This window comes from Ambystoma mexicanum, chromosome 10, assembly GCF_040938575.1.
Source record: "Ambystoma mexicanum isolate Mex_15411 chromosome 10, UKY_AmexF1_1, whole genome shotgun sequence".
In the NCBI taxonomy this organism is placed as follows: Eukaryota; Metazoa; Chordata; class Amphibia; order Caudata; family Ambystomatidae; genus Ambystoma; species Ambystoma mexicanum.
This window is the reverse complement of record NC_090932.1, coordinates 323,100,255-323,113,199: the sequence shown is the minus strand read 5'-3', so window position 1 is coordinate 323,113,199 and position 12,945 is coordinate 323,100,255. Positions and strand designations below refer to the sequence as shown.

The 12,945-nt window shown below is 47.2% G+C and overlaps 1 protein-coding gene across 8 annotated transcripts in view; it reads left to right on the top strand.

The window, feature by feature from the left end:
• TACC1 (transforming acidic coiled-coil containing protein 1) overlaps nt 1-12,945 on the top strand; it is an 868,514-nt gene that overhangs the window by 476,188 nt on the left and 379,381 nt on the right. The window contains exon 1 of one of the 8 annotated variants that reach the window (XM_069617921.1): nt 5,973-7,428. The exons of 4 other annotated variants lie outside the window; for them this stretch is intronic. In XM_069617921.1, coding sequence (XP_069474022.1) covers nt 7,292-7,428 — 137 coding nt within the window. In that variant the 5' untranslated portion in view covers nt 5,973-7,291. Of the gene's footprint in view, nt 1-5,972; nt 7,429-12,945 lie in introns of those variants that run through there. 3 more of the 8 variants (XM_069617923.1, XM_069617924.1, XM_069617925.1) reach the window with 3 other exon arrangements.

Here is a 12,945-nt window from a genome sequence, read left to right as displayed (position 1 = left end):
TGGTATTGCCTTTGGAGCAGGCGACAGGCCAGTTTGTCAGAGGGTGAGCCTGAGGACTGCCACTTCTGTACAGCTGCTCTACACTTGCATTTCAGAGCAGCTAGATCAAAGTTGTTCCAACTGTTACTCTTGGAGGCAGGTTTTAGGTGATTCTCATGACTAGGCAAGAATGTCAAGAGTGTTAGTTATAGCAGGATGAAGATTAGCAAGGACCGAGTCAGTGGGAGAGTCAATAGCGGGAAAAAGGGGGATTAAAGGTGGAAGCAAACACAACAACTGACATATATTTCATTGGTCAGATGACCGCGAAGGGGGCTGGCAGTGCTGGCGGAGGCTCGGTCAGGGGGCCGAGAGGTCCCAAGTGGGAAGAGAGGAGGGAGTGGTCAGACCAGGTGAGAGGGGTAGTGAGAGGGTTAGAGAATGGGAGATCAGCGGGGATGAAAGCATCCAGAGTATGTCCGGCAGAGTGTGTGGGGCCTTAGACAGAATAGTGAGGGAGAGAGAAGCACAGAGAACACGGAAGAGTGTGGAGGCAGGGACAATGGAGTCAAGATGGATGTTGAAGTCTCTGAGGAAGAGTAGTTTAGAGGAACTAGTCAGAAGAGAGGGGGAAAAGTCAGCCCATTCTGAGAGGAAGGGAGAGACAGGGCCAGGAGGTCTGTAGATAGTGGCATAGGGTGTGAGAGAGAGTAGGAGAGACACCAAGCTTGCAGACAAGGCTTTCAAAGGAGGAGTAGGACTGGGTGGGTATGAGAGAGGTGGGGACCCACTCTGAGAAGATCAAGGCTACTCTACCACCAGCATGGTTGGGCCGAGGTTTGTAAAGGATCTTGTAGCCATCAGGTAGGAGGGAGTCAAAAGCAGTGACAGAGCTGGCATTGAACCACATCTCGGACGTTGAGATCAAAGTCTTCAAGAAGGAGGCAGATATCAGAAGAGTGTTTGACAGCAGATCAAGCGTTTAAAGTGGCGAAGTGTAGCCGGTCACCACCTTTGAAGGTTTTACGAGGCGGGGTACAGAGGGCTGGTACACCCATCGGAGGTGGTGAAAGGGGTGTAGGGAGAGAGGAAAGAGGAGTAGCAGGAGAACGTAGGAAGTTGATGAGGCCCAGCAGGCACCAGTCAAAGAGAAGATTAGGTTGAGGACCCTGGGCCATTACAGTGCCATTGTGATAAACGTTAATGATGCACCTAGAGGATGAGCAGTGTACCAAGAGTACTTCTCATCTAGTGCCACCTTTAATGGGTGAGGAGGGAAAAGGTGAGTGGGTAGAGGTCAGATGGGCAGCCCATAGGTCTGGAAAGGGGACAGAGTAGAGGATATCAGAGAGAGTCTGTCTGGAAGTAGTACTGACATAGGTGTCAGCAATAGGTAGGCCAGGATCAGAGGCCAAGAGATCTTTTGTAAGCTTTTTTCTTCCAGACTTCGTGAGAGGGGAGGGATAGGTGATAGAGTAACTTCTAGATGGAAGAGATAGAGAGTGCCATTGAGGTGGAGTAAAAGAAAGAGGGATAGTTGGAGAGGCTGCACAATGCATGGGCCTTTTCACCAGGCGGCCTAGCAGCCGAGCGAAGCAGGAGGATGCACAGATGTAAGGTACACCTAAATTCGGATTTCCCAGAAAGCACCAAAAAGCAGCACAAAATGGAGGATGCACAGGTGTGTGTGTGTATATATATGTATATGTATGTATGTATATGTATGTATATGTATATTATATATATATATATATATATATTTCACTGAAAAAACTTAGAAGGTGTAGTTAAGTTGTGCAGATTTACAGTAACAAAACCTTTGAAATTCAGCGGATGTGGGAAGTCATGACCAGCTTAACTTGGCGCATTCTCGTTGATGTGCCCCATAATGTAATGTCCCCTATAATGCCATTTGTATGTCATTGTGAATCCCTTCTCTTATTCTATGTATGTGCTCATGGGCTTTGTAACGGGAACGCACCGAGTTATGCTGGTTGTGACTTCCCACATCCGCTGAATTTTAAGGGTTGGCAATGGCCCAAATGTCATTGCGCATTGAGGGGGGATTAGTGATGCAACAATCTTATATACCTTAGCTCTATGGAGCTTGAGAGAATGATCCTAAGGAGGCATGCTAATGGGGTACGGCTCACTGTACAGTCAGTGTATGGCCCATTTAGAATAGTGAGGCCAGTGCAGTGGGGTGGTTTCAGGCACTAAGAGGTGGTGGGATGTGCACTGGAACACTCAGCAGGCAATTGCATGGACACAAAGTATATGGCAATGGGCCAGGTGGAAAACCTTTTCAGGAATTGAACACTGTAATGATTGATTTTCATGTAGTCGTAGTAATTGTGCTGTTTGTGTTCCTGTGTTCCTTATGTGTTTTGTGTTGAACGTGTTTCTTTTTTACCTCAACTGTGGGTCTACATTTATTATTATTTTTTTATTTTGTTTTTTTCATCTTGAAATCCAACTGAATTGTATGCCCTGGTTGACTCATATTAATGTTCTAAATAATGGTGCTGTATGAATATGATGCCATACTCTAAACAATTTCTGAATGGGCATCCTTTTGGATCCATATGCAACTGGTAATTTTCGAAACAGCAAAAACCTTTTGTTTTTTGATGTTATAAATACTGACATTTATGTATTCAATTCTGTTTTATATTGGTGGTTTTGTTATCCAGCCTGGACAAAGACTGTGAAGTCGAAACACGTGCCGGCTGTGTGCTTTGATTAAAATTTCTTGTTAATCAGTGCAGTGTGTTAGTGCATTAATTAAATCCAATTGTCTACAGGGTCCTAATTGGGCACAGGGATCCAATTGGCACCATCACCCGCAGCAGATTATTCCGTATTTATTGTATAATATTGTACTGTGTATCATACTGACAAGTGCAGTTGATTCTACATCCGAGTGCCCCTCTTTTTGTGATTACTGGTAAAATAGCCCTGGTTATTTGTGGGACACACTTTCATTCCCAATACCATTTTCTACTATGACCCAGTTCTGTTATGTTAAAGATTATTGTACCTTGCACTGTGGCCACCTGCATGGTTGCTTGGCACTCTGGCGGATCTGCAATGCAAGGGGGGCGGTGGGTTTGTTAGTCGGCTTGAGCGGGAGAAGAGCATGCGATCTTTGATGTGCTGTTGGCAGCTTCAGTTCAGAGAAACCGGTCAGTGAGAGTTGGTGCGTTTTCAGTCATTAGCCGTCATGTAATGTTGAGGTGAGATTGTATATGGTTTGGTTTCATGTTGGGTGTTGTGATGTGAGTGTGGTTTGTGGTGCAGTAGAGGTATGGTTGTGTTTAGTTCAGAGTTTGAGGGTGAGTATGCATTGTGAAAAATAACCCTGGTTATCTGAAAACATTTGAGCTCTGAACTTGGTCCCCATACCGCCTCAACCCCAACTCCGCCAATTTCACATGGTGCCATCTTCCCCCTCCCCACCTCTAGTCTGATGCTATTTCATCCTTTTTCCTCCTCCAAATGGCATTGTTTCCACTTTTCGTTTTCAGCTAACCCTGGTTATTCCCATTTTAACCTTGGCTATCTCTTGCATCGAACAAAAAAAAGGTGGCTTTTTTAATTTCTGAAAAGCCTCTCTGCTGCAAAGCCACATGGGAGATATACTATATTTTGGGAGATGGGGTACCCCTTCTCAGTCAAATATTTTAACAACTTCTGGACGGAGTAACTTGAGACCCCTCCTGGAAACCAAGTCCACACTTCCTGCCCAAGTGGTTTTGTACCTGATCCAATTCCATCCAGCTGTTTTTGCTGTGCACTATGCAGACATTTTGACTTTTTCTCTATGGGTAAATGAATCAGAGTAGGCTGAAAACTGCATTTTTTTGCTTACTAAATAACTTTTTATTTTTTTAACAAATCTTTCCTAAAATATCCAGTCTGTGGGGGAAGGTAAAAAAATCCAATGACCATTGTTACATTATCATAAAACCTTCATGCGCACATAAAATCTAAATCTAAAATGATAAGCAAAAAAGTAATACTTCAATCATTACCAACAATAAAAAATAAATGTGGGCGAACTAAGGGTACATTGTGGATTTTAAAGTAGTATTTTTGTTAGTTCTCTGTTGTACTTGTTTTTTGTGAGAAGTATCCTGGAACCTTAACACTGGTATTTCCAAATGTGTGTAGGTTTTACATTTTTGTAGGTAGTAACGTTAACTCTTTTTTGTACATTTTTTGTTCATGTTATATAATTTGTATTTATTGAATTTTATATAGCGCTTTTAGTGGGACATGACTGTATAACATTATGAAATGTATGCTTTCTATATTTCATACATATCCTCGATATATTGCAATATTTAACAGATAACATAAGATAGTTGTCTAATATAGAAAAAACTTCACTATATGGCATAACAAACATATGGCATCTATAATGAATGTTATTGCATCACTATAGGAGATATTCTCTAGTGTAAATGTTTGCGGCTAGACAAAGGGGAAAGCCCTTGATTTTTAGAGAAATCCAACATTAATCGTTTTAAGAACTTTCAATTAAAAAAAAATGCAAATGGAAGTAATTTTGAATATGCCTTTGTAGGGTTGTGTTTCGGTCTGTGCTATCTGTGTGGCAAATGTTCAGCCGGCCTTGGTTCACAAACTCAGTCATTTTTTTGTTTTTATTATTTGCATATCGCTTACAATTAAACCTTAACATATCATCATTTACAAACACATAATATCATAAATGAAAAAACAATACAGATAAATCATTACAATCTCAAATTTCATAAAATACACGATATAAAATGTCAAATATCCTCTTCAACAGCACCTCAATAGAACAAAATAATCATAAATTCATCCTTACAATACCACATTATCTAACATCACATAAAATACAACTCATCAAATGTACATATAAAAATACACCATATAGAAATTGGTTATTAAGATTAATAATCCTATTAAAGAGGCTATACTTGGCGACTGCTTCTCTTGTGCTGGACCAATCAGACTCTCACAGCGCCTTTATCATATGCTTTAAAATCATCAGGGAGTCAATAGATTGATCACATTGGACCAGCATTACCTTACATCTTTCAAACCAGTCATCCAAGCAAGACATTCTCCCAGTTGCCAACAGGATATTCAATGTACTAAGTACTGGTCGTTCAGGAGGTAAAAGGATCTTCTGGAGAAAGGCCAGGGACTTCCCTCTCATCCGGACAAAACAGTAAGGAGATATTCCCTAGTGTAAATGTTTGCAGCTAGACAAAGTGGAACGCCCTTGATTTTTAGAGAAATACAACAGTAATCATTTTAAGAACTTTCAATAAAAAAAATTGCAAATGGAAGTAATTTTGAAAATGCCTTTGTAATTTGCACTTGGGCCTGTGCGATCTGTGTGACAAATGTTCAGCTGGCCTTCATTCACAAACTCAGTCATGAAACTCGCATCACTCTATAAAATCACTTAAGTGTACAAATCTGTACCCAGGGCTGTTTATTGCTCACTAAGTCCAAACACATTCACAAGAATCGTTTGTATATCATGTATGTGCACCCATGCAGTATTGTTGAAATAAATCCCTGCAGCGCCTGCACAGTCATGCAGTGCATTCCCAAAAAAGTAAACTGACTTTGATGCGATGAAAAAAATCACTTCTTATTTTTAAAGAAAAATTGTAGTGACGACCTATTGGTGTTGGCAGCTCTGTGCGTTCAATTCATGCAACAAGGAGCCTTTCCAAAGAAAACCTTTGCTGGTGTATGTTCATAATGCGATTCCTCTGCCACTGGCTGTCCCTGGTTGCGTGGGGAACGGCAGGGGTAGCAACTGCTAGCCCCAGCGACCGCTCAACGGGGTCGACCCCGCCCCCAGTGGTGCGCAGTGCCATCGTGCTTTGCACACAGAGCGCTCCTCTATTCCGTGTGAGACACAGTAGTGTGTTCTCCACACCCTCTGAGAGATGGGCAGTCGGTATCTACAGAATATGGGCAAACAAGAGGGTGTGGAGGAGGCAGGGGGGGGGCAGTGTAAACAACTGTGGTGGCGGAAGCCCGCCTGTGCAGAGCGTGTGAACCTGAGGCGTGCATGAGGTGACATAGCTGCTCCCCGCGTGACGTCGTCACACGCAGCATTCTGCGTTCCAGTCATCGGCTTTTTTTAAAAAAAACTTTCTGTGCTTGAAGTCTAGCCCATCTCCCGCTTCCCAGGGCTTCTGCAGAGACAGAGGCGGACATTCAGCTGGATGCACCCTGCAGCCGCTCGCGCACTTCGCCCCCCCACCCCCGCCCGCGAGAGTAGTACAGTCCGGAGGAGGCTCCTCTCACAGCTGCCTCCTGGTATCTCCCAGCCAGCTGACTCCGGCAGTCCGGGGCCGCTGCAAGTAGCCAGCGGTGGGTGAGGGGTAGGGTACGAAATCTGGAGGCTCGGGCTGGGGGTACTCCGGAAGTGAAGCTGATACCCCTGCTTGGAATGGAACTGTCCGGGAATTGAAACGTGAAGGGGGGCTAATATTGCGGTCTGGCTGAAGCCTGGATGTCCCCAAGCAAAGATCCCTGATTTGGACACTGGTGGTGCTCTGCTAGCGAGGAAGCCGGGACACCCACACTTGTGGCATCCTAGGGACGAGGCGGGTGCGCTGGTTGTGGGTCAGCGCAGAGATGCTGATTGTGGTAGTCTCCAGTACACGCGTGTGTGATACTGCGCGCTGATTGTGGCAGTCAGTCTGTGGGTGTTCACTTGTAATGGTTTGTCCAGCGTGGCTGTTCCAAGTGGAGTTACAATACTCTGAATGTGGCCACCCCCTTGTGGGCGCTGATTGTGGCATTCCCCTGTGATTGTGTACTTCTGTGGGGCATCGTGCGCGGATGTGACTGCCAGTTGATCTGCAGTGGTTTGGCTGTGGGAGGCTGCTGATTTTGTGACAGTCACCTGTTGTGCGTGTCTGCCCTGTGGAGGCGCATTGGTAAGCGCGGGCGGTGACGTGTGTGAGAGAGTTGCCTGCGGTGGAACGTTGCAGGGCGAGGGGGTGCCCATATGACTGTGTGGCAGTGCTGCTGAGGACGAGCAGCAGTGACCACGAACTCTCGTGCTCCGCCCCCCACCGCATCGCCTGCTGAGAGCGCTGCCCCCACGCAGATGCCTTCCTCTCCCGCCCGTGAGGAAGCTGCCGCCAGCGGCTCGGCGGACCTGATGCTTCTCGCCTAACCACATCCGCGGCTCCGCCGACAGGCACCCACTCCCTCCATTTTGAAAGGGGACGTTAAAAAAGAACGGATTCCGGTTTTAAAAAAAAACCTTTTTACCGTCGGGAACATGGCGTACAGCCCATGGCAGATGCTGTCGCCGGTGCAATGGGCAAAGTGGACGTGGTCTGCCGTCCGTGGAGGGGGCGCAGAGCAGCAGCAACAGCTGGAAGAAGACGACCCCCAGGCGGAGGAAAAGTCTTTAAGGTCAGTATACCGGGTGCTCCTGGTACAACAACTTATGTTATCAAGCGCTCCTTTTCTGCATATAACGCCCGTGCCAGGCACGTTCCCTGGCAGCAACTCTCCGTGCTGTTTATGGCACTTATGCCTCTTTGCTCATCTGGTGCAGTGTCAGAGCCATGCAGGCAGGACAGGCGATGTTTATATGCACAGGTATCTTTTGCCAAGGCATCCATGGGCAGAGCACCCGAGATGCCACTGGCAGGGCTCTGATGGGAAGGGAGGGCACGTGAGATGTTATGGTTACGATGGGCAGGACGCACGGCCATCGCTATTGAGCTCTGGTGGGCAAAGCCCCTCTAAGGGACCGATGGGCAAGGCTGCTGAGAGGAAGGTGTGAAAGGGCACATGTGGGGCAAACTGCAGCACTTTAATCTGCAGAGCACACGCGCTGCACATGGAATAATAGTGCATCGTGTGCTCGGGGTGTGCAACATGAGATGCCCATGGAGGGATTAGGGGGTGAATGTCACATGAGATTCGCGTGCCATGGCATTCTTAGTAAGAATGCACGAGATGCCCTTTGCATTGTTTTCCTAGGCAAGGCACATGAGATGCCAAGGAAGGAGCAGGCCAACCCGTCACGTGATATGTATTCCTGCTCTTGATGGTCAGGGCACATGTGATTTGGGCACATTACAGGCAAACAGCAATGCCCTGCTGGCACGAGAACATGAGATCTTCATGGCAGGGCTCAATGGCAGTGCAGATATGCCCATGGGTGCCAGTTAGAATAGGCGGATGATGCTGGTAAGCTGGTATGTCATGATGGGTACACTGCACATCGTGGTGTTGAAGAATGCACAGCAGGGGAGGAGGTGGCATGGCTGGCTACCAAGAGCACAGATAAAAATAGCCCAGGCTAGAGGAGGCTGGCTAAGTGGATTGATTAGCAGGAATAAGCGGTTTTGATGTGGTTTTTTAAATGATGTGGAAGACGCTGCAGGATGGATATGCTCTGAGTCGGGTGGATATGCTCTGGGTTGGATGGATATGCTCTGGTGCTGAAAAGGCGATCCAATGCCAAGTAGTGGTTTAGGTTGTATACGAATTGTTAGAACTACAATTGTTTGAATTACAATTGACCTTTGCACAATTGACTGAATTTTGAAGGTCAATTGTTACATATTAATGGGGGGACACCCCTGCAACCCCCCACCCAATGCAAAACCCCCACCCAAAACCATAAAACCATTAATATATATATTTTTTTGGTCAATTGTGCAAAGGTCAATTCGGACCCTTGAAATTTCGGGCACTTGAACAATTGCGTTCAAACAATTTGGGTGATACCGTGGTTTACCCTACAGCCACCAATAAGTAAATAGTTTCATTCTCTCACACACGCGTCCCTACTCGCCCCTACTGGTTCTCCTTTCTTTTACCCCCTTTAACTCACTACTGCACACTCACCTCTATGCCTCGGTTGTCTCTGCTCACGTTCTGTGGTAATAACGAGCCCTCGCTTCCCACGGATTGTTTTCAGTTTAATTAACCATGAAGGCAGCACCTTCAGATCAGCTGGGCAGCATGCCAAGCTCATGGAGGGGGGTACCTAGAGGCTGTACAGCCAAAGCCCTGGGGCGGTTGGGTCCATGAACCCTGCGTGACTATGCACGTGGCATGGCGAGGCTGTGAGGGTTCCTTGGAGTGGAGTTGGAATTTCTTGTTGTTAGGTGGCACAGTGCGTCACGGCGGCCTCTGTTGGTGCTGTGCGCGGGCGAGGGAGAGTCCAGGGTTCTCCAGTTGAGCAGAGGAAAGTTCTGATTGGAGCATGGCCAATGTGGGAGACTTTAATGGAAGGCAAGGTCCGCCCTCACAATTCAAATCTTTGAATCTGGAGTGTATAGGCCATTACTACGGCCTGCTCGCCTGCTCAGAAGGTGAGAAGCAAGTACTCTTGCCAGGGGCACTTGGCTGGTATGAGCAGCACCACATGAAAACTGCAATCTTAGACTTGACAATTCTAAGGATATGTCTAAAGGAGAGCAGTGCCCTTGATCCTCTGAAGGGGGAAACGGGTGACACATTATGACACATTGTAGCCTCTCTATTTGTACAGAGAATCGCATTTGCCCCCAGAAGGGGACCTGTTGCACAGCAGCTCTCACTGTGCAACATTGTTGCCACTGGTAGACACACTGGCGATGCTGATCGCCGACACTGCATCCATGACCACTGTCAACAGAAGGCACCCGCTGCTGGCCATGTGCCCATCCCACCGACCGTATGGCATGGTTACCTCGACCACGTTAGGGTTTGGTTTACTCTCGTATATCATTTGAAAAAAATATTCATACATCTTAGAAGATTCGACGAAACCGTGGTCGAAGTAACTGTGGTCGAAGTCAACACACACACACCCCTGAACAGCACATACAATGCTGGCCCTGTCGCCTCAGAAATGGTACATCTCTGCTTGACCTGCATCCCTGAACGGTACATCCAGTCTGGACCTGTACCAGTAGCAACGCAGCTGATGCTAATCACGCACCGCCAGCAGCTGGTGGGCTGTATCGTGGATGAGTGCACCCATCATGCCCCGGGACAGTATGTACTCACAAATGCACACACCGCGCGTTCCCTCTCGCTCCCTTTCGTATGCCTGATCAGTGCTCGGAATCCTGCCCCTGGATCCCTCGCCCCTGTGGTGTCTTGTGGAATGTCCAACTTTCAGCAGGTACCCCCTGGGGGGCCCTCCCCCGCAGCGCAGGATCTGTGTCCCTGCAATATTCTTCCATTAGACGTGTGATTTATTCCCAACTACCATCTTTTCCGAATCACTCTTGACATCTGCATTTTAGCCACTGTAAATTCATACATCCTATGATGTATTAAGCCCACTTAGTAGTTGCGTGTCTCCTGCGTGAAGAGGCAATCGACGCGGAGCATGTGTCATAAATGGCAGTAATAATTTGGCTTTATACCCCAAAACTGCTGCTATACCCCCCTGATGGCACTGTACCACAGCCAAGTACCGCCTCTGCTTGCCCCAGTGCCGATGTGAGGCCCTTGCCGCCATCTGAGCTGATGGGGTGAGCAAGGGGGCATGCCCGGTGAAAGGAGAACACACAAGACACGTATCTCACTTGGATGCCAAACCGGCCACATTCTTAATCACACAGCAAATAATATATGCACTCCAAAAATGTGTCGTTCCATTAAATACATTAGATCCATAAACAGCATTTCCTACTGGCAACTGGTTCTGGTGAACCCGTGTCTCTCCGCCTCACTGGATCGTCGCATGGTGGCGAGCCCCTATCCCCCACGCGACCATGCACTACACAGGAGGCAGCTCCCATTTCTTACCGGGCCAGCTGCCCCACCCCCCCCTCCGGTCCCGCCACCCCCAAACCCTGCTGGGAGCCTCCAGTTGCCGTTCCCCATTCCGGCTCCAGAGTCCCCTGGAAAAGGATCTCAGTGTCCCCGTGGTCCCCCCCCCCCCCAATCCCTCCCTGCCAAAGTAGGGCGGGTGGGATGGGAAAAAGTCTGAGGGCTCCAAGGCGGGGTGCAGGGACGGCAGCGACAGTCAGGCAGGACGAGGCAGAGACAACATGCTCTCCCCGTCGTCCAGGGCTCTATTTAAGCCCCCAGGTCTGGCACCACCGCGCCCTTCACCCACCACCTTAGAGTGCGGAAACCAGCCTCCCGGCCCCCTTATGGGGCATCCGCCTGCTCCGTCCCCTCTGGCCGTTCCCTGCCTGCCATCCCAACCTGGCGCCCATTAATGGCGGGGTTTTGCCTTTGAATGGGACCCCCCACACCTTGGGACAAGGTGTTGTGACTTTTACAAGGAAAGCTCAGTAGCTTTTCTTATATCTTTATATTTAGGGGTTCTGCTCCCCTACTGTATTGCTTTTTTGTTCTGCTGTGCAGAGGCCAGTACACATTTCCCTTGATAGTCTGCACACCCTCCGCATTGCCTTATCTAGGATTTTGCCATGTAATCCAGGCTCAGGGCAATGTACAAACACACCAAGAAAGTCTCTTTCCTTGCATTATGTTGCTCTAGGAGCCCTGTAAACCATTAAGGAAAATGTTAAAAGTTGTGATGTATGGGAAATGGACACATTATCAATAGTTCTTCCAATTTCTTTTATTGTTGGTGTGTATAGAAAACTGCACCAATTGCAAATATTTGTGTTGCAGGAAAAAAAGGTATACCCCTTTTTTTGTCTGTTTTTTAAAAATTATTATTTTTTTGCCCTTGAAAAGCTTAAACGACACCACAGCCATGCAGTTTTGTTGCTGCCATGTGCAGTGGGTTTTCCCAGTTCATGGCAAGTGAAGCCCCCTAGACATCATTTTGAATTTGGGCCCTCGCTCATCTTCAGCGGGCCTGGCTGGCCCTGTATTGCCAAACATTGCACCCCATGCAGATACTCTATCCTTCCACAGTACTCACTGCACTCGCCTGTTATCCTCAGAAGTCCTCCTCATTGCTGGCACCACATACCTGAGTGCTGTACCTCCACATGCATGCTGGCACCATAGGCACATTCCCTTCTGGGCACAAAGGCGTTTATTTATTTTCAGATTTGAAAAGCGCTCTAAGCCCACAGGCATCGAGGCGCTGGTGGAACGGGTACACAATATTGTTACCAGGTTACAATGTCAGAGGTTGGATGGCAGGAAGCCAGTCTTTGGAATAGTGGCAGGTCCTGAGAAAAGAGCACAGTCTCGAGGTGTTTCCTAAATGTCCAGTAGGATTGTCCAGCTCTTAGCGTAGGGGAGAGCGTATTCCAATATTTGCAGGCAATGACTGGGAAGCCAGATCCACCTGCTCTCGTTAGGTTCTTGCTTGTGATGTTCAGCCTGTTGGTGTAAGTGGAGCGGGTGGTTCTTGATGATTGCAGTTTTGTTAATGTGTGTGACCAGTATGCCTCCTGACGCAGACCACCTAGAATGAGGGACGTCATTTCACCAAAATGCCAGGTGTACCGGACGTGACATCACGTGACCCTTGACCTCTGATGACATCACAGGAAGTTGTAATTTGACCCCACCCCGAAGTGACATCACAGGAAGTAATGGAACACGACCGTTTACCCCTTGCCAAAACAGCAGGTGGCATTACATAGCATTGTTTCCAAGTACACTATAAAAAATATGGTTGCAATATCAGTGTAACGTGATATACATTTCATACAAGAATGGATCACCATGTGTATCCGCAGAAAAAAACATGCTATAACTGCAACTTGCAGAAAAGCAAAATACATATTCCAAAATGGATGTTTCTTCTACTCTAAATGCTTTTTGGAGGATTTTGCCTGCATTGTGAATTTGAGGTGTTTGTTCTTAAACTAAAAGTGTGCCTGAAATAAACCTTTAATGAGTCTACCATTATTGTATAGAATTCCAGAAAGACAAATTTTTATTCCTATTCATTATTATTTCGGGTCACTCCTCAAAGTGTTACACTTTTGGAACCCCCTGTTTTTTTTTAAGAAGCCTGAATAAGAAAGCCACCCACTC